This window comes from Polypterus senegalus, chromosome 16 (assembly GCF_016835505.1).
Source record: "Polypterus senegalus isolate Bchr_013 chromosome 16, ASM1683550v1, whole genome shotgun sequence".
In the NCBI taxonomy this organism is placed as follows: Eukaryota; Metazoa; Chordata; class Cladistia; order Polypteriformes; family Polypteridae; genus Polypterus; species Polypterus senegalus.
Genome location: NC_053169.1, coordinates 31,937,557 through 31,959,230, shown reverse-complemented (window position 1 = coordinate 31,959,230; position 21,674 = coordinate 31,937,557). Strand labels below are relative to the sequence as shown.

Here is a 21,674-nt window from a genome sequence, read left to right as displayed (position 1 = left end):
GGTACTCTTACAACTCACTAAAAATGCTGTATGCCACCTGAAAAGTGATTAAATAAACGTCAACTGTTCCTTCTATACCTGCATATGCCTTTTGATATATCGTTGAATAAAGCAAAGCAAATATTGCTTATTCTACGAAGATATTCTGAAATGGCCTGGACACCTTTGTTGGTATACCTAGAAATAATAGGACTTGAATGATTTTTCAAACTAGCAATTTTCCTTAATTAGTATTGTCCATATCTCCAATCGTGCAGTCAGTTATTAAGCCCATTTAAATGAAGAAAAGTAGTCACTCTGCTGTTTGGTGTCATTGTATGTCCCACATTGAGCATGATCCAGAGAAAGCAAAGGAAAGAGTTGTCTGTCAGATCAGAAAGAGCATTACAGACGAGCATGCTAAAGACAATGGCTGTAAGCAGCTACAAGTAGCTTGATCTTCCTGTGACAACAGTTGAAAATATTACGAGACTGAAACCAGCCTCTTTGGAGGAGGCTGCTAAAGGAAAATAGACCCCAGAGTGGGTAGAAAGATGGTAGGAGTGGTATACAAAAAGTCAAGGACAACTTCCAAAGAGATACAATTTGAATTCCAAGGTCAAGATCCATCAGTGCCTGATTGCACCATCTGTCGCTTTTTGAGTGACAGTGGGCTCAATGGAAGACCCAGGAAGACTTCACTTATACAGCCTGGAATTTGATAAAATACTTATTGAGAAGCCACAAAGCTTCTGGCAGAATACCCTTTGGAAAGATGAGACAAAACTGGAGCTTTTTGGTAAGGATGCTTTGATCAGGTTTTTTAAGGCTGATGCCAATCACCAATTTCATGTTGTTTGATCATCTGATAGCGATTTTTTTTTTTTTTATTTTACATTTTTTTTTTAATCACTTTGTCCTATATTAAAGTGTATTTTTAAAATTAAACTGTTAATCACGTGTGTGTTCTTTTATTAACCATATGAAATTATGTAGGCTTATTCAGTGACATAAAAAATAAAAATAAAATTTCCTTAAACATACTTTAATATGTTCAAAAAATATTTATCATTAATACATATGGTATAAAAGAAAATAAAGCTGCTCATAATTATAAGCTGTCATTTTTTTTTTTTTTTTCTGTAATGTACTGTACCTATTTGAAACATGGCTAAATTTTAAAAATAGTAGTTTTCACCATTTCTCTTGCAACAAATTTACGTATAAAAATATATCTTCTATATAAATGTCTACACGTGGAAGTGTGTGTGTCCGGCCCGGAAGTGAGAGATGGAGTTGGGTAAGGGCTCCACCTCTGAGGAAACAGAAAACTTTCTTAGTCTGTAAGAACACGAGCAAGGCCAGCACGTCAGCAAAACGAAACCTCAGAAGAAAGACAGTCACTTAGCTGCTAACATCAGCAAAACGGTATCCCTTTTACTTTTCCTCCTGACACTAAGCATGTCAGCAAAACGAGTCGTCCTAGGAGAGAGATGTCCAGAGTAGTTCCTTTCAATTAAACTGAAATCTCGAGTGGTGTGTGTGTGTTTTTTTTTTTGTGACGATGTCAATAGCTTATAGGATATTGCCAATTAAATGCTGCTTAAATATACAGTAAATATACATGCACATTTTAATAATTTTAAATCATGAATTGCACTGCAGCTTTTTGCTGTTAAAATATACATTTACCTTTTTTTTTAGTGTATAAAGTAGACATCTGATTTTAGATGTGTAATTATATAAAATATAGATTACCATTTTAATTACGTAGTACCTGTTTCATGTCTTACCATGCCTTATGCTGTATGGCACACAGTAACAACAAATAAACACGGTACAAATCCTTTTTAAAAGCCTATTGTTTACTAAGCAGTAATTTCAATTTGTGTTTTTTTTCTTTTTCCAATTTAAAGTGTGAGCTGCTGCATTTTAAACAAGCTGGCTGTCCAAACTCAAGCGGTGTCCATTTTAAAGGACAAAATAAAAAACTGAATTCCTTAAAGTAGCTTTTCTTGCCGTTTATCTAGTTACACCTGACAACTTCTCCGATTTTACATTTTTTTCCCTCCAGTTGATTACTCCACTTTCTTTAACATAAAGGGTAATATACTAATCATGTCTTATTCACTAATAAAAGAAGCTTCTAGTTCCTGCTTTTTGTTTACACTGCAGGAAGTTGGCTGCAAACGAAAAAAAAAAAGACATGCACTCACTTAACTACTGTAATGCCTTGTGTAAAGCACTGCAACTAAATCGCCATAAAGCTTAGAAACGCAGAGGCAGAAAATATCAGTTTTTGTGATTGGCCTTTTTACCAATCGCCAGCCTAGTGTGTGTGGTGTGTTTTGTTTTTTTTTTTTTCCTCTTCCTTATGACCAGGGAAGCCATTATGCCCAGGTCTGGTCGGGAAACGTGTCCATTTATTTGGAGCTTTGCTCCCAGTTAAGGAACTATCAGTTCCGTTTGGGATGCAAGTCAATTTAATAAGGGCCACCTAGTCCAGGTGTGACCTCCTTGCCTGTATTGGCCGGGATGCCTTTATGTTCCTTTGGGACCTCTTGTCTGGGTAAGGGACCTTCCTGGTTCCTGGCTGGGATGCCCATCCATCCTTGGTGCCACCTACACCACTTAATTCTTCAAAAAAAAAAAAAGTCCCTGAAGTCCTACTGTCTACCATATTACTTGGTAGCTTACTCCATGTGTTTCGTTCTTTGTATAGATGAACTTCCTAGCATTTCTATCAGGTTTCCCAACTGTGTCCCCATGTTCTTGATGAATTCCTTTTAATGTAACAGTTTCAATCCACTGTACTATTTTTCCTTCATAATTTTAAACACTTCAAACATGTCTTCTACTAATCGTCTTTTGTTAAAACTGAAAAGGCTCAGCTCTTTTAATCTATCCTCATAATTCATCTCTTGTAGAAGTGGAACCAGGCTACTTGCTCTTCTCTGGACTTTTTCTGGTGCAGTTAATCGTTTTTTGTAGCCTGGAGACCAAAACTGTACACAGTAGTTCAGATGAGGTCTTACGCAACAACAACAACATTTTATATAGCACATTTTCATACAAACAGTAGCTCAAAGTGCTTTACATAATAAAGAATAGAAAAATAAAAGACACAATAAAAAAACAAAATAAGTCAACATTAATTAACATAGAATAAGAGTAAGGTCCAATGGCCGGCGGCGGGGGACAGAAAAAACAAAAATACTCCAGACGGCTGGAGGAAAAAAATAAAAATCTGTAGGGATTCCAGACCATTAGACTGCCCAGTCCCCTCTGGGCATTCTACCTAACATAGATGAAACAGTCCTCTTTGGATTTAGAGTTCTCACGGAAGGACTTGATGATGATGATTGTCACATGGACTTCTGGCTTTTAATCCATCCATCATTGTTGGAGCATCATGATGCTTTGAGTAGATGGTGGTGGCGCAGGCCACCACCACAAAGAAACCGGAAAAAGAAACAGAAGAGAGTAGGGGTCAGTACGGATTTTAGAGCCTCCATGAATAGTTATTATGAAGAATTGAACATACAGAGTATCAGGATTAAGTTAAATTGAAGTTTTAAAAAGGCCATGTTAAAGTAATATGCGTGCATAGGTGCATAGCAGCAGAAGGCCGCCTCACCACTTCTTTTAAGTTTTGTTCTTGGAATTCTAAGGAGACACTCATTTGAGGATCTGAGGTTACGATTTGGAATAGAAGGTGTCAGACATTCCGATATATAAGATGGGGAGAGATTATTTAAGGCTTTATAAACCATAAGCAGAATTTTAAAGTCAACCCTGAATGACACAGGTAACCAGTGTAGTGACATTAAAACTGGAGTAATGTGTTCGGATTTTCTTTTCCTAGTTAGGATTCTAGCAGCTGCATTCTGCACTAGTTGCAAACGATTTATGTCTGTTTTGGGTAGTCCTGAGAGAAGTGCGTTACAGCAATCTAGTCGACTGAAAACAAATGTGAACTAATTTCTCAGCATCTTTCAGTGATATAAGAGGTCTAACTTTACTTATGTTTCTTAAGTGAAAAATGCTGTCCTAGTGATCTGATTAATATGCAATTTTAAAATTCAGATTACAGTCAACAATTACCCCTAAGCTTTTTACCTCCGTCTTAACTTTTAATCCTATTGTATCCATTATTGCCAATCACTAAGATTTCAGTTTTCTCTTTATTTAACTTGAGAAAGTTACTATTTATCCATTCTAAGATACAAGTCAGACATTGTGTTAGTGAATCAATAGAATCGGGGTCATCAGGTGCTATTGATAAGTACAGCTGTGTGTCATCAGCATAGCTGTGGTAGCTCACGTTGTGCCCTGAGATAATCTGACCTAACGGAAGCATGTAGATTGAGAATAACAGCGGACCCAGGATAGAGCCTTGTGGAACACCATATGGATATCATGTGTCTTGAGTTGTAATTGCCACAACTAACAAAATTTTCTTCCTGTCAGGTAGGTTTCAAACCAATTTAAGACACTGTCAGAGAGGCCCACCCATTGACTAAGGCGATTTCTAAGAATATCATGATCAATGGTGTCAAATGCAGCACTCAGATCTAAGAGGATGAGAACAGATAAATGGCCTCTGTCTGCATTCACTTGCAAATCATTTACTACTTTAACGAGTGCAGTTTCTGTGCTGTGATTTGTTCTAAAACCTGACTGAAATTTATCAAGAATAGCATGTTTATTTAGGTGGTCATTTAACTGCATAATGACTGCCTTCTCAGAACTTTACTTAAGAAAGGCAGGTTAGAGATGGGTCTAAAATTTTCAAGAGCTGAGGGGTCGAGATTATGTTTCTTAAGTAGGGGTTTAACTACAGCAGTCTTAAGACAGTCTGGGAAGACCCCGTATCTAATGACGAATTTACTATGTCAAGAACATTATCAATTAGCACGCCTGATGATTCTTTGAAAAACCTTGTTGGTATTGGGTCAAGGACGCAGGTGGAGGGTTTTAATTGAGATATTATTTTTTAAATCGGTAAATCTATCCTAGTGAAAGAGTTTAATTTGTTTATAACAGGATGCTGGGGTTTAGGAGGATCCTTAGTGTTGGAGGGATATACTATGTTATTTCTAATATCATTAATTTTTTGATTGAAAAATACAGCGATAGCCTCACAGGTTTTACTGGAAGCACTTAGGAGGCATTCCTTTGAGTTACCTGGGTTTAGTAGGTGATCAATTGTAGAAAATAAGACTCTGGGATTACTAGCATTGTTATTTATAATCTTGAGAAATAGCAGCGCCTCTCAAGACGGACAGTGTTATTGTATTCTGTTATTTTGACTTTTAATATTTCATAGTGGATAGTAAGTTTAGTCTTCCTCCATTGACGCTCAGCTCTGCGGCATGTTCTCTTTAAATCAGACACTCTTTGGGTCTTCCATGGTATAACAATGCTAGAAGATTTTTTCACTGTCTTTTCAGGTGCAACTATGTCAACAGCAGCTCTCACTTTAGTATTAAATCTTTCCACCTTACTATTTACATTATCCTCGCTATTATAGCTGGCACTATAAACGGACTGATTGCTTAAAATGTTTGTAAGTTTTAAAGCTGCTGCGAGTCAAAGAAGCGTTTTTAACAATATGCTTCTCATGAGTGTTTTTATCATTATTTCTATATTAAAAGTAGAAGAAAATGGTCTGATAGACCAATATCAATGATCTGTTTTATATCAACTTTCAGTCCTTTAGTAATCACTAAGTCTAACGTATGACCTGCTTTATGTGTAGGCTGATTTATGAGTTGTCTCAAATCAAAAGAATCCAGGAGGTTCATAAATTCTTTTACTTTTAGATCACACTGATTATCTATATGAAAATTAAAGTCGCCAACTATTAGGAGTGTGTCATAGTTAGTAATTAAAATTGACATTAAGTCAGAGAATTCCTCAAAAAAAGACGCGTTATATTTAGGAGGTCTATACACGGATAATACTAGAACTTGAGAATCTCCATGAATAACAACGAGATACTCAAAGGACTTGAACTTACCAAAACTGACATCTTTACATTTTAACGGCTCGAGTAAATGTTAGCCAATCGCCCCCCCTTTTTCCCTGGCGGTCTGCACGAGTAAAACTGTAATCCGGAGGCGCAGATTCGATTAAAACTGCCGCGCCATCTGAACTAAGCCATGTTTCACTTAGTGCAATAAAATCTATTTTTTTTATCACTAATAAGATCGTTGATAAAAAACGTTTTGTTAGTTAAAGCTCTAACATTTAATAGTGCCATATTTAATGTTTCGGAGGTGCAGAGATGAATACTATGTGCGTTATTGATATTTGGAATAGGAACTAAATTATTTTTATTAGCGCCGCTCTGTATATTTTTTGTTTAATCTGTGATCTGATTTTATAGTTTTAATACATTGTTCCTCTAAAATAGTAATTTTAATTAGATTATTGGAGTTTATGCCGTATTTCCTAGATTTTCTACGTGCATTGAGATTGCTTATTACAGTATTAATGTTGTGCACTTTAACGGAAGATTCTATTAAACACTTATCATGTCCTAGCACAACAGTATCATTTCGGAAGGGGTTAAGAGCAGAGATAGATAGTCAAGATAAACGAATTACCTTCGATATGTTTTCGGAGAGGACCCGGGCGCCGAAACTGTTCGGATGCAGGCCATCACGCTTGAAGAAAGCGGCCTTTCCAAAAAGAGATTCCAATTGTTGATGAAACCGACATCCTTCTTCTTGCAGAAACCCTGTAGCCAGTTGTTCAATCCTAGCAGACGACTGTAGTACTCGTTGGATCGTCTGACGAGAGGTAGTGGACCCGAAACGAAGATCTTTGCCGATGGGGTCCTCTCCTTCGTGTCTTTAATCAAAGCTGCGAAGTCAGCCTTCAGGATTTCTGATTGTCGGTGCCTTATATCGTTTACGCCGGCATGCAAAACGATTGCTCCAACTGCCCTCTCCTTGTGTTTCTCGTAGACTGCTGGCGCACGTCTCATCACATCTCGGACACGAGCACCGGGAAAACAAGAAACAAACGATTTTCCATTAGGGCATGCGATATTAAGGTTTCTAACAATAGAATCACCTACCACTATTACATCACCAGGGGCTGAAGGCGAACTGGGGACGCGGAGAGGGTCAAATCAGTTCTGAGATGGGATGCTCGCCTGTGCCGATTTGAGGTGCTCTGGCCTTGAACCCCTGCCTGCATAGCTGAAATCCACCAAGTTCATCAGCGGTGTCGCTCCTACGAGACGCGGGGTTGAGGTCGGCACAACGCGGGGTTGATGTTTCGCCGGTTACAGATGGCGAGGAAGGTTTATTCAGCAGCCAGGCCTTCAGACCTCTAAGGTATCTCCGTTGGGACAGGAGTTTCTGAATCTGTTCGTCGAGTGCCTGGAGGTCTTCAACTACGATTTCAACGCGAGTTACCCCGCTGTCGGCCATTTTCTGCTTCGTGCCCTAGGAGGAATGAGAGAGAGAGAGGTTAGCCTATTTCAAACGCATGCATTATTAAACTTGAGCATGACCTCCTTGAACTTTGTATTATAATGCTTGTAGTTGTAATCTATGGAAAGAACTGAAACATGCAGTCTGGTGAAGGCCCCCTTCAAACCTGACAAGGCTGGAGCAGTTTGCTCAGGAAGAATGGGTCAAAGTATCTGTTAAGAGGCGAAGAAGTCTCATTGAAAGCTACAGGAATCCGTTGTTTGGAGTGATTACCCCAACAGGTTGTGCAACAAAATACTAGGTTATGAGTCCCATCACTTTTATCCATCTATTCTCATTTGTGTTATTATATGAAATGTCCTTTTGAATGAAAACTTTAAAGCAAAGTCTGATTTTTGTTAAATACGGAAATAACCATGATGGGTGCCAGTTGCTTTTATCAGTTTCAAGTTATTTCAGAGACTGTTTGTGGGTTTTAGTTTTTTCGTGTAGGTAGGGGGTGGGAAAGTCATTCCTGGAGGGCCACAGTGGCTGCAGGTTTTTGTTCCAACCCAGTTACTTAATCAGAAGCATTTATTGCTCAAGTAACACTTCTCCATCTTAGTTGTCTCGCTCGTTAAGATTTTGAACCCTTCTTGCCTATTTTAGTTTTAAAAAGCCGTATTCTTGGTTTTTAATTGCTCCTTATTAGCAATAAGATGCAAATGACAAAAGAAACTGGCATTTCTCCATTTAACTTGTTTCCATTCACACCTTTTGAATATTTAATGTGCACTATTTGGTTTAATTAAATACTTAGAAGGAAAGTGAAGAGAAAAAAAGTGTATGGCTGAGAATTACTCCTCAATTTTAGACTTCAAATAATTTGGACGATATCCTTAGAAAGGAAAAAAAATCTAGGATATGGGAATGACCTGACATGGCAGATTTAAAGCATTAACAAGTCATAAAATTAAATTCTTGGCAAGGATTATTTTCTAATTAAGCAACTGGGTTGGAACAAAAACCTGCAGACACTGCAGCCCTCCAGGACTGACTTTTTTTTTTTTTCTTAGTTTGACACACGTTTAAAATTTTTAGGTATATTTGCTATTTGTCCTGTGTTTTTTCTTGTTTAAGTGTCTTGTGTTTTTCAAGCTATTGTTTTTTGTTTGCCATAAATGGGTAAGTTGCAGTATACAGTATGCAAAAACTCCTTGCATTCCAGCAACTGTATTTGTGTAGTCATTGGTACTACCTTAAATTTAATTACAAATGCAATGTGTTTTTCTTTTGTTTATGAAGGAAATTTTAAAATATTTTCCAATTCTAGGGCACGTTCAATTTACGAACGCGCATTAGATGTAGATCACAGAAATGTAGCTCTTTGGCTCAAGTATGCAGAGATGGAAATGAAGAATCGACAGGTGAACCATGCCAGAAATATTTGGGACAGAGCTATTACTATCCTCCCTCGGGTCAACCAGTTTTGGTAAGAATAGCTTGGATCAGAATTTTGACAAACCAGAGTTCTAAGATATATGATCACACATTTGTTTATTATTTGATTATTCTATAGTTGGCATTCTTCAAGCAAAAATAAGTCGGTGTGTTTCTAATTAGGTACAAGTATACATATATGGAAGAAATGTTGGGGAATGTTGCTGGTTGTCGCCAGGTGTTTGAGCGATGGATGGAATGGCAGCCAGATGAGCAGGCCTGGCACTCCTACATTAATTTTGAATTAAGATACAAAGAAGTGGAAAAAGCCCGCAATATTTACGAGAGCTATATCCTTTTAATTAAACGTTTCTAAGTAGTAGCTATATCTGAGTTGTAAGCAAAAGGTTTGTAGGCATTAATATTTGAAATGTCTTAAGTGATGTAGTTAAATGTTGAGGATGTCAATAAAATATGATATTCAGTTACAGGTGGGGGATATTTTATGTAGATTCATTATTAAATTCAGGGGTTTCTAAGGTCCCATTTTTATAAAAAAAAAAAAAATCCTTTACTTCTATGAACTTGTATTTGTACACCCGGAGGTGAAAAACTGGATTAAATATGCTCGTTTTGAAGATAAACATGGATATATTACTCATGCTAGGAAAGTGTTTGAAAGAGCAGTGGAATTCTTTGGGGAGGAATATATGGACGAACAACTGTTTGTGGCATTTGCAAAGTTTGAGGAAAAACAAAAGGAGGTAATTTTTCAAATTTAAGTCTTGAGTAGAATTTATATACTGTACATGTAGAGTTTGCAACTAATTATGAAAATACTATATATAGATTTACTTGGTTTTGATTTTAAACCTTCACTAGTCTGAAAGAGTCAGAGTAGTCTACAAATATGCTTTGGACAAGATTCCTAAACAACAAGCTCGGGAGCTCTTCAAGAACTATACAATATTTGAGAAGAAATTTGGAGGCAGATGGGGAATTGAAGATGTAATAATTAGCAAGAGACGCTTTCAGTATGAAGAGGAGGTTAAGGTAAGTTTTTTTAGATACGATGATCTATTCAAAAATTAACTTTTCTGAAGGATTAATTTTTAAAGCAATTTATTCTATTGCTTTAGTTCCATGTTTTTTATTATTACTACTTTCTAGGCAAATCCTCACAATTACGATGCCTGGTTTGATTACTTGAGACTTGTTGAAAGTGATACAGATTCAGACACTGTTCGAGAAGTCTATGAGAGAGCTATTGCGAATGTCCCACCAATCTCAGAGAAGAGGCATTGGAAAAGATACATTTATCTGTGGGTTAACTATGCACTTTATGAAGAACTAGAAGCCATGGTAATTTTATCTGAAAGGAAAAAATAAAATCACAAAGGTTTTTTTTTTTGATCATGTGATTTATATATGTGTCATTTTATATAACTTTGGCCACATGTTTTTTGTTTAGGTTTGAATAAGGTTTTAGATTTAAATCTCATCACTACCTTTGAGCAAGTCACAAATATGTGTTTGACCAATTTAAAAACATTTCTAATGAATCTGTTCTATTAGGCTCTTTGTGTGAAGTCATTTGCTATACCTTTTATCATTAAAGAAACTTTATAATATCAAAGTAATTTTCACCCTTAAGTATACTAAATAATCAAAACTAGTCAATTTAAGATTATACATTAACACAAGAAATAATTAAATTTGTTTAATTACAGGATTCAACACGAACAAGACAAGTTTACCGGGCATGTCTAGAACTAATTCCACATAAAAAGGTATTGCATTTTAATTATTTTGACTCTCAGGTTAAGTGCTGGAGGTGACTAAAGTTGTATTGTAAAGTTCTATTACAATTGTTTTGTATTAGATAATTTGCCAAAAGTTGCATCACTAAAGTTTTTACTGATCAAATTATGACTTGAGTTCTATACAGTAAATAGTACTGTATTGTTATTTGAAATACATGCATTTTATGTGTGTTCCGTGTCTACAACGATCTGGGTAAATGTTGGATGGCAAGAAATGTTGAACACAAAACTAAAACTTTTTCCATGTTATAGTAATAATGAAGTGAAGTGTATAATGAACCTGAGCCCAAGCGGTGTTTTGTTACTGGACTTCTGTGCTCATCACGGATTGTACATAACGAACACCATGTTCAAGCATAGGGGTGTTCATATGTGCATTTGGCACCAGGACACCCTAGGCCTCAGGTCGATGATCGACTTTGTGGTCGTGTCGTCGAACTTGCGGCCATATGTCTTGGACACTCGGGTGAAGAGAGGGGCAGAGCTGTCAACTGATCACCACCTGGTGGTGAGTTGGCTTCGATGGTGGGGGAAGATGCTGGTCAGACTTGGTAGGCTCAAACGTGTTGAGGGTCTGCTGGGAACGGCTGGCAGAGTCCACTGTCAGAAGTAGCTTCAACTTCCACCTCCGGCAGAACTTCAACCATGTCCCGAGGGAGGTGGGGGACATTGAGTCCGAATGGGCCATATTCTGTGCCTCTATTGTTGAGGCGGCTGACCAGAGCTGTGGCCGCAAGGTTGTCGGTGCCCTTCATGGCGGCAATCCCCGAACCCGTTGGTGGACACCGGCGGTGAGGGATGTCGTCAAGCTGAAGGAGTCCTATAGGACTTTTTTGTCCTGTGGGTCTCTGGAGGTAGCTGATAGGTACAGGCAGGCCAAGCGGAATGCGGCTTCGGTTGTTGCTGAGACAAAAACTCGGGCGTGGGAGGAGTTTGGGGAGGCCATAGAGAACGACTTTCGGACGGCTTCGAGGAGATTCTGGTCCACCGTCCGGCGTCTCAGGAGGGGGAAGCAGTGCAGTGTCAACACCGTATATGGTGGGGATGGTGTGCTGCTGACCTCGACTTGGGATATTGTGGGTCGGAGGGGGGGGGAGTACTTCGAAGACCACCTCAATCCCACTAACATGCCTTCCAATGAGGAAGCAGAGCCTGGGGACTCTGAGGTGGGCTCTCCCATCTCTGGGACTAAAGTCACCGAGGTGGTCAAAAAACTCCTTGGTTGCAGGGCCCCGGCGGTGGATGAGATACGCCCGGAGTTCCTTAAGGCTCTGAATGTTGTAGGACTGTCTTGGTTGACACGTCTCTGCAACATCGCATGGACATCGGGAACAGTGCCTCTGGATTGGCAGACCGGGGTGGTGGTGGTCTCCCCACCCCCCCCACCCTTTAAAAAGGGGGACCGGAGGGTGTGTTCCAACTACTGAGGGATCACACTCCTCAGCCTCCCTGGAAAATTCTATTCGGGGGTTCTGGAGAGGAGGGTCCGTCGGATAGTCAAACCTCGGATTCAGGAGGAACAGTGTGGTTTTTGTCCTGGTCGCGGAACAGTGGACCAGCTGTTCACTCTTGGCAGAGTCCTGGAGGGTGCATGGGAGTTTGCCCAACCAGTCTACATGTGTTTTGTGGACTTGGAAAAGGCGTTCGACCGTGTCCCTCGGGGAATCCTGTGGAGGGTGCTCCGGGAGTATGGGATACCGGACCCCCTGATAAGGGCTGTTCGGTCCCTGTACAACCGGTGTCAGAGCCTGGTCCGCATTACCGGCAGTAAGTCGAGCCCGTTTCCAGTGAGAGTTGGACTTCGCCAGGGCTGCCCTTTGTCACCGATTCTGTTCATAACTTTTATGGACAGAATTTCTAGGCACAGCCAGGGTGTTGAAGGGGTCCGGTTTGGTGGATTCAGGATTGGGTCACTGCTTTTTGCAGATGATGATGTCCTGTTTGCTTCATCAGGCTGTGATCTTCAGCTCTCTCTGGATCAGTTCGCAGCTGAGTGTGAAGCGGCTGGGATGAGAATGAGCACCTCCAAATCCAAGACCATGGTCCTCAGCCGGAAAAGGGTGGAGTGCCCTCTTAGGGTTGGGGGAAGAGATCCTTCCACGAGTGAGGGAAGAATTGAGTGTGAGATCGACAGGCGGATCGGTCTCTGCATCGGTCTGTCGTGGTGAAAAAGGAGCTGAGCCGTAAGGCAGAGCTCTCAATTTACCAGGCGATCTACGCTCCTACCCTCGCCTATGGTCATGAGCTATGGGTAGTGACCGAAAACGAGATTGCGAATACAAGCGGCTGAAATGAGTTTCCTCTGCAGGGTGTTTGGGCTTTCCCATAAAGAGAGGGTGAGAAGCTCAGTCATCCGGGAGGGGCTCAGAGTAGAGCTGCTGCTCCTCCGCATCGAGAGGAGTCCGATGAGGTGGCTCGGGCATCTGATCAGGATGCCTCCTGGATGCCTCCCTGGTGAGGTGTTCCAGGCACGTCCAACTGGGAGGAGGCCCCGGGGAAGACCCAGGACACGCTGGAGGGACTATGTCTCCCGGCTGGCCTGGGAACGCCTTGGGATTCTCCCGGAAGAGCTGGAAGAAGTGGCCGGGGAGAGGGAAGTCTGGGCCCCTCTGCTTAAGCTGTTGCCTCCACAACCCGACCTTGGATAAGCGGAAGAGGATGGATGGATGGATGAGTGTATAATGTGTGAAGACTTTAGTTCAAATATCAATCTCTTTCACAAAAGGTATAACAAAACAAGTGCGCTTTTATTCAAGAATATAACCAATGAAAAACAAATCATTTAATTTACGCGTTGCCGTCAATGAGTAAAAACCCAAGCCCAAATATCAATTGACAGAAAGTCAATGTGTATGCTTGGCTGATGCAGAGGTAAGAACTGCTGTCTTGTAATCAAGAGGTTGCAGGTTCTTGTCAGAGCTCTCTATTTTGAGTAGTGAACTGCTATTATTACTATAATACAATAAAAACATCCATTTGATTTGAGTCTGTAACACCCAGTTTAAATTTTGGCTACTCCTAAAAGAGCTTTTTTTTTTTTCTTCAGTTTTATTCTGTCAGTGATGTTCACTTGGTACAACGAAGTTGCCTCTCCTTCTGAGTTGTTGCCGTTTATCGCCATTCTTTTCACAAGAGCACCAATGACCTCTGGTGGTGCTGTGGTTGATGCCTGCTCAGAACTATTTGTTGTACTGGCAATCAAATATACAATGCCCTGTGACCGTTATCATGCAGCGTTTGCACTTTGACAACAAAGACACCCATGCAGAACGTGTGAAAAACAGATTTGCTGCAGTTTGACATCTGGCAACATTTTGTTGAGAACTGTGTTTTGAGTTACAACCCAGGGCAACTTATTACTGTTGATGAGCAACTGTTTCCAACCAAGGTCCGTTGTCCTTTCTTGCAGTACATCTCAACCAAGCATGACAAATTTGGCATAACACTTTGGATTGCAGCAGATTTGGAGATAAAGTACATGTCAAGTTGGGGAGCATGCACTGGTACAGTGCGTTGCCGCACCCACCACATGGCGAAGCAACTCTGAATCCCTGTTGGCAACACCCCAGGCAGACATGCGGTCCAGTCCTACCCTCTGGAAATGACCCTCTCATCTGCCACAGCCAGGTGTTACGTGGGCAACCCCTTGGCATGGTCCAGCCACTTGGGTCCCCAACAATGAGTATCTTATGAGCCGGATCACCCTCGGGGGTTAAACGTGCCACATGGCCATAGTGCCGTAACTGACGCTCCTTCACAATGCAGGTAATGTGCCTCATTCGGGACTCCATGAGCAACCACTCATTCGACATGAAGTCAAACCAACGGTACCCAAGGATTTTCTGGTAGGGAATCCATTCCCGGACGGGTTTATCCATTCCCGGTAATTCGGGAATACCGCATGTCATTCCCAGGAATCCCGGGCGTCTGGGGATGACAAAGTGCAGGGGCATCTCACATGTGAACGATTTTAGAATGACCAACATTTATTTTTAATAAAACTATTGCAGTATGTTGACACCAATAAAAGACTAACCTTATCTACAAGCAGTTCATGTTGTCATGTAATTACATGTATCTAGTTCAGGGGTGGCCACACTTTTTCGGCTTGCTAGCTACTTTTAAAATGACCAGGTTGAAATGATCTACCCACATTTTAAATGTTATATATAAAATGTGCCACAGCGTGTGGTTCATTTATGTGACATTATGTAGATCGGGGTAATTACATTCATGGTATTCGTAGTCTGAATCCCAATCGGATTGTATGGGTAGTTACCTACCAGGTAACGTTTGTGTTGGCAAACATCCACCACGCTGCCCTCTTCAGTTGTGAGAAGCAGATCATAGAATGTTGCAAAGTTTTACTGTCAAATAATGCAAACAGTATGCGACACGTGTTTCGCCTTTATTCTGGGCTCCTCGGGCATACACACTCGTAGCACGTCCGCGTCGAAGGCAAAGCCACTCTGTGTGGTTCGTTTATTTGACAGCATGTAGATTGGGGTAATTACATTCATGGCATTCGTAGTCTGAATCGCAATCTGATTGTATTGGGTGCATGTGGGATGACCAGTGTGTTAGAAGAAAAGAGATCTCCGTCTGGCCGCCCTGTATGTCAATCAAGTGGCAAATTCCATAGGGAGGATATATGATAGACTAACGTTGTTGTTTAAAAAAAAAATTTTAATGCAACGCTATCTACCTGATCAGATACTGATACTCTTGTTCTAAACAATGCCCACGCTTGCGTTGCTCTGAAACACTGCCATTTTTCAGCTTTTACTGATGCATCCAGTTTCTTGTCATCATTCTGTGATAGCAAGTTTCTTGGCACAGATAATGCAGATGCAACAGACTGACGCTTTACAATTTCAAGTTGCTGTTCAAAGCTGTTGTCTGACAGACGTCAATGAAGTCTGCCCTGTCCCGGCATTCATGAGCTGCCGAGTTCAGACTCCTCCCATTCCACTCTGCTCAGTCTTGGTGGGAGCCGGGAGACTGACTACTGCTGCTGGTTGACTGAATCAATCTGAAAAACGGTACACTGAGGGCCAAAAAACCGTGCCACTTAATTATTTTCAACTATAACTGTTATTTCTTGATCGATTTTTACACTTCTGCACTCTATATCTGCAAGCTTGGCCGTTCCCGGGAGTTACAGCAGTTTCATTGCCGGGAATGAAAAATGTCCGCGAATCCCGGCTCCTGGTAATCGGGAACCTGGAAATGGATTCCTTATTTTCCGGAGAGACACAGTACCAAAGAAGTCCAGTCTTCGTCTTAGGTCACTGGATAACGCCCATGTCTCTCAACCATATAGCAAGACAGGAAGGACCAGGACTCTAAAGACTTGGACCTTTAGCATAGATATCGGGAGCGACACACACCCCTTTCCAGCTACCTCATGACCCTCCATGCTTTCCTAATCCGTCTACTGACTTCACAGGAAGAGTCACCAGAAACATTAATGTCACTGCCAAGGTAAGTAAACCTCTCGACAAAGTCAACACTCTCTCCGCAAACATACTGCTGATGGCCATGCCCAAGAGGTCATTAAGGCCTGGATCTTGGTTTTTATCCGGGACACTCGTAAGCCCAGACGCTCTGATTTCTCCCTCAGTCTCTCGAGCGCCCCAATCAGAGCCTCCATTGACTCCGCAAAGATCACAGCATCATCGTCAAAGTCAAGATCCATGAATCTTTCTTTAACAGATGCCCCACAGCCTCTGGACCCAATGACCTTGCCCAACACCCAGTCCATACAAGCATTGAACAGAGTAGTAGCAAGAACACACCCCTGACGAACCCCAGAATCAACTGGGGGGAAAAATGCAGAGGTCCTGCCTCCACTCTGCACAGCACTCACAGTATCTGTATACAGGCCAGCCATGATATCCAGCAACCTCGAGGGGATCCCGCACACCCTCAGGATGGTCCCACAGGGCAGCTCGATCAACTGAGTCGAACGTTTTGTGAAAATCGACAAAGGCTGCAAAGAAACTCTGCTGATATTCGCGTTTTGTGCTCTGAGAACCCTCAGTGCCAGGATGCGGTCGATGGTAGACTTCTTAGGCGTAAAACCAGACTGCTCTGGTCGCTGGTAGGTGAGCAAGTGATCACGGATCCTATTGAGGATGACCCTAGCAAGGACCTTACCCGGCACAGAGAGCAGTGTTATCCCCCTGAAGTTGCTGCAATCCAGGGGATCACCCTTCCCTTTCCAGATAGGGACGACAAGTCCCGTTTTCCACTCGGTTGGGATGATGCTAGTCTCCCAAATGGAAGCAAAGATTGCTTGCAATGCCAGGAGGACAGCCTTACCACCAGCCTGGAGAAGTTCACCTTGGATACCACAGATCACTGCAGCCCTTTCACCCCTCAGCTGGTTCACCACCTGTACAATCTGTTGGATTGGGTGGCTCACAGCTAATTGGAGGATCAGCTTCATGAACCGTGGACCCAGAGATATCCAACGCCCTAGTTGGAGGATCAGCTTTGAACAACTGGTCAAAGTATCCAGCCCAGCGGGTCATAACTACAGTGCCATCTGTAAGGACCATTCCATCAGCTGCCCTGACTGCGACTCTCCGAGGAACAGATTCAGATGTGCGTAATGCTTTGATACCTCTGTAAGCAGGATATGGGTCGCTAGACCACAGATGGTGTGTCACTTGCTCACAGATTCCTCTAACAGATGCCTCTTTATCTGGCCTCCGAGTCCTTGCAGCCGTCTTTCTCAGTTCCCGGTACAGACCAGAGTTGCCATTGAGCTGTGTGCTGTGACTCCTCTGGATGAAATCCAGAGTGCCCTGCGAGATGAAACGCCTCCTTCTGGGAACAATGGTAAAACCAACACAACCCTCCGCAACCTTCAGGGTCTTGTCGCGGAAGGTCTCCCACATCACATTAGGATCAGCAGTTGTACCCAAATCTGAAAGTTCCTCACACAAATTGCTTGCAAATTCATTAGAAACAGCCTGGTCTTGGAGTCTGGCCAAGTCCAGGCTCATTTTCCTAGTAGGTGATAACCTACTGGACCTAAGCTGGATTTTAAGAGTAGCAACAAGTAGTCTGTGGTCAGAATTCACAAACTGGGCACTTCTATAGACCCTGTAGTTTTGCAAGAGCCTCCAGCGTCTGCCCATGAGGATGTGATCGATCTCCTTCAACGCACCACCAGTATTGGGAGTACCAAGTCCAACGATGCAGTTCAGGGCGCTGGAACTAGGATCCAGCGATTCGCAGCCTCCTTTTGCAAAGTGAAGGAACATGGAGCCACCTTCACCACGGTCACCAGACCCATGGGGACCGAGACAATCCTCATAGCCAGCCCTGTCAGTGCCAGTGGCTGCATTGAAGTCTCCCATGACCAGAGGAGTGTCACCTCGTGGGCACGCATCAACCACCGAGCGAAGCTGCGAATAAAATGTCTCCCCCGCTGAGACATCACTCACCGCGGTCGGAGCATACACTGATACAACAGACAAGGCACCCAGGGAGTGCCGTAATCTGAGTCCCATAATCTGCTCGTTGAAAGGAGTGACATCGGACACCATCGGAAGAAGCCTGTGCAATGCCATTCCTTATTTAAAAAAAGATCCTAGTCGTCCCACAGGAGAGACTTTCCAAGACTCCTTTTCAAATGACGTTTTTATGCATGGATGTGTGTGTGCATGCATGAGAGAGGCATAGACCGATTTGATCTCATTCAAGTGGTTACTGGAATATAAAATATTTCCGCAAAGGTATAATAAAACAAGTGTGCTTTTATTCAAGAAGTGACAACAAAATACCAAAAAGATATGATTCACCGGCGTTTGTGTGTCTGCTTATATCCCTTCAGTGATATATTTTACAGGTAGCAAATTTATACCCGGTGTTAGACTCAAATCAAATGTATGTTCTTATTATATTATAGTAATAATAATAATAGCAGCTCACTACTCAACAAGGAACACCCGGACTCAAACCCTTAATCTTTTGGTTATAAGGCAGCAGTTCTTACCTCTACCACCCAAGAAGATATGTCAGTTTTCTGTCAATTTGATATTTCAGCTTGGGTTTTTAACTTATTGACAGCAAAATGTAAATTCCTTTATTTTTCTTTTGTTACATTCTTGAATAAAAGCGCACGTGTATTTGATATATGGACTAAAATCTTCACACATTATATACTTCACGTCATCATTACTATAACATGGAAAAGGTTTGTTTTAGGTATGTGTTAAACATTTCATGCCGTGCATTTCCTCTCGTCCAACATTTACCCAGATCATTGTAGACATGGAACACACGTGAAAAGCATGTATTCCAAATAATATATTATTTACCCTATACAACTCAAGGCACCTCACTCCCAAATAAAGAGACTTGAGTTGTTAGAACTTGAGCTGTGACGGTGGGGATGGGATAGCAGGCTGCTTTCTGCTTGTGCTGATTGACACATTTGCAAAACAAAGACATGCATGAAGAGGGGTGAAGGAATTTAAGGTGGCCCGGGATTATGACTTTTTTTTTGTAGGCTTCTGGGATTCTAGTGTTCAATGAAAGAAACCAATTAAGATGTGGTTTGATGATGTCCGATGACATGAAGAGAATGGGTCTCACCTGAAAAATTGCATAGGACAGCCAAGAATAGAGGAAACGTGCAGTATTAACATATCAGGGGGGTAAATGGCTAACCATTAAACTGGTGATTGATTTTTGATGATGGTGATACGATAATAAACAATATCTGATGAGCTGTAACCTGTGATTGTTTTTCTTCAAAGCTGTTAGGTTTTAGGTTTGTGAACGGTTAAATGGTTAATGTTTTGTTCTGGTAACACTCTTAGTTCTGATCAATGCACAGTTGGCATGTCTGAAGAGATAAAAGCATCTTAAGAATTGTTACTCATCATTTTCTTTTCTAGATGGAAAAAACTAATTATCTTTAAGTTTCAAGGGGGGAAAAAGTACTTTTTTCATAGGTTTCAGGGATTCTAGTATTAAGTTATGTAAGGTGTTTTGCCGCCTTACAATGCTTGCAAGAGACAGATTGTCACTGAGCAACCTTCTTTCAAACCTTTGGTAGTATTTATATGGATTAATTAAACACTGTTATTTGAAACTCCTATCTCAGCAGACTTTGAAATGTTTAAACTAAAATATAAGTGTGAAAATAATATAACGATAAAATCTATAGTCTACTTTGCTAAGGGCTAATTCTAGTCAGTTAAATGACCAATTGATACTGTATCTTTTCTGGATAATTTCAGCATTTTAATGTGTAAAAATGGTGTGTCTTTCACTTTGAAGAATGTTGTAAAAATATTTTTGTTTTATAGTTTACCTTTGCTAAGCTGTGGATTCTTTATGCGCAGTTTGAGATCAGACAGAAAAATATTCAGTTTGCCAGACAAGCACTGGTAAGTCAAGCTTTTCTCACATATGCATTATTTCCAAATTAACATTCTTTTTTACATAAATGAAAACTATATCAGTACCAAATACCAGATTTAAAAAAATTAACAAACGTCACAGAAATGTAAGAGACCCTTTTGAACATACTTTTATTCACAGTAATTATAGTAAGCAAATTCACTTCAACTTCACTGTGAATACCCTACAATAAAAAAACAATTAAAAAGACAACACCGTAGTATTCAATTTAAGTATACAAACATAACTTGTATTTTATCTTGCTTTTATTTAAACCTGTAATCTTCCTTTTCTCAGGGTACATCAATAGGCAAATGCCCAAAAAACAAACTGTTCAAATGGTACATACAATTAGAGCTGCAGCTGAGAGAATTTGAACGCTGCAGGAAGCTCTATGTAAAATACATTGAATTTAATCCTCAAAAAAGTACAACCTGGATGAAATTTGCTGAACTGGAGACTATCTTGGGAGACCTTGGTAGAGCACATGCCATAAATGAACTTGCCATAAACCAGCCACGTCTTGATATGCCAGAGGTAATAGTTAATTTTGATTCTGAGATTGAAAACCTTTTGAATGGATGAACCAGTTTACATTGTTTTTTTTTTTGTGAAATTTTAAGTACATCATATGGCAAATGAGCAATTTTTTTTTTGTTCAGTCAGTTTTCTTTTGTATTTCCTTAATCTGGCTGGGTGCTTTCCAAATTCTATTTTCAACAATATGGCATATCCTTGGTGGTGAAGAACATTCTTTACAATATTTTCCACCACTAATTCTGTCCATTTTCACTTTCTCTTTAACATAGAGAGTGAGGAGCCACTTGAACCACTACCAATTTGTAGCATCCACCTTGATGATGCAATGGCAACAATTTTGTGCCAGCATTCTAACCACACACTGGTTATTAGGTGGTGAAAGGGTGAGAGAGATTGTTAGCCGGGGATTGGAGACGGGGAATGATGAAGGGCTAGAATGACTAAGCTGTGATGGACAATTTAGCTGGAAAACCCCTTATTCTTTATGAAAGTTGTGCAGGGATCTGTTATTACTACAGAAAGGGCCTCGGTTTTAGTCTTATCTAGAGGATGGTGCCAAATTTTACAGCTCTGTTTTCCTCAGCACTGCTCTGGAGAATTGAGATCCATAAACCGATCACAGGGTAAGTGCCCCCTGCTGGCCTCACCAACACACCTTCCAGCAGCAACCCAAGCTTTTCTTGAATTGGTCTTTCATGCAAGTACATGGTGAAGCCTGACCATGCTTAGCTTCTGGAGGATTACCCGTTCTAAACTGCATGTGGTGCGGCTGCTGGATAAATTTGTCCCATCAGTCACCACCCTTGCTACATGCCTACACATACAGTATATCCACTGATTCAGTGCTTTCTTGCTCTTAAAGAAATAATATCTATACACATTTTCTTTAAATTGATTTGTTAATGTACAAATAATAATTAGATGGAATTGTCTAACTGTGCGTGGCTGGTAATGAAGAAAAAGTCTACTCGGATTCCTCATTTTCTTGGCCTCTGTCATTCAGCTGTATAAGGAGTACTCCAAAAATGCACCACTGATGCAG

General features: G+C 41.0%; 1 protein-coding gene across 2 annotated transcripts in view; it reads left to right on the top strand.

The window, feature by feature from the left end:
* The window catches only part of LOC120516701 (crooked neck-like protein 1), a 48,861-nt gene that overhangs the window by 18,780 nt on the left and 8,407 nt on the right, over positions 1-21,674 (top strand). For both annotated transcript variants that reach the window (XM_039738570.1, XM_039738572.1), the window contains exons 4-11: positions 8,740-8,898; positions 9,030-9,196; positions 9,432-9,610; positions 9,729-9,899; positions 10,017-10,208; positions 10,577-10,636; positions 19,999-20,079; positions 20,390-20,629. In XM_039738570.1, the coding sequence (XP_039594504.1) occupies positions 8,740-8,898; positions 9,030-9,196; positions 9,432-9,610; positions 9,729-9,899; positions 10,017-10,208; positions 10,577-10,636; positions 19,999-20,079; positions 20,390-20,629 (1,249 nt within the window). The remainder of the gene's footprint in view (positions 1-8,739; positions 8,899-9,029; positions 9,197-9,431; positions 9,611-9,728; positions 9,900-10,016; positions 10,209-10,576; positions 10,637-19,998; positions 20,080-20,389; positions 20,630-21,674) is intronic.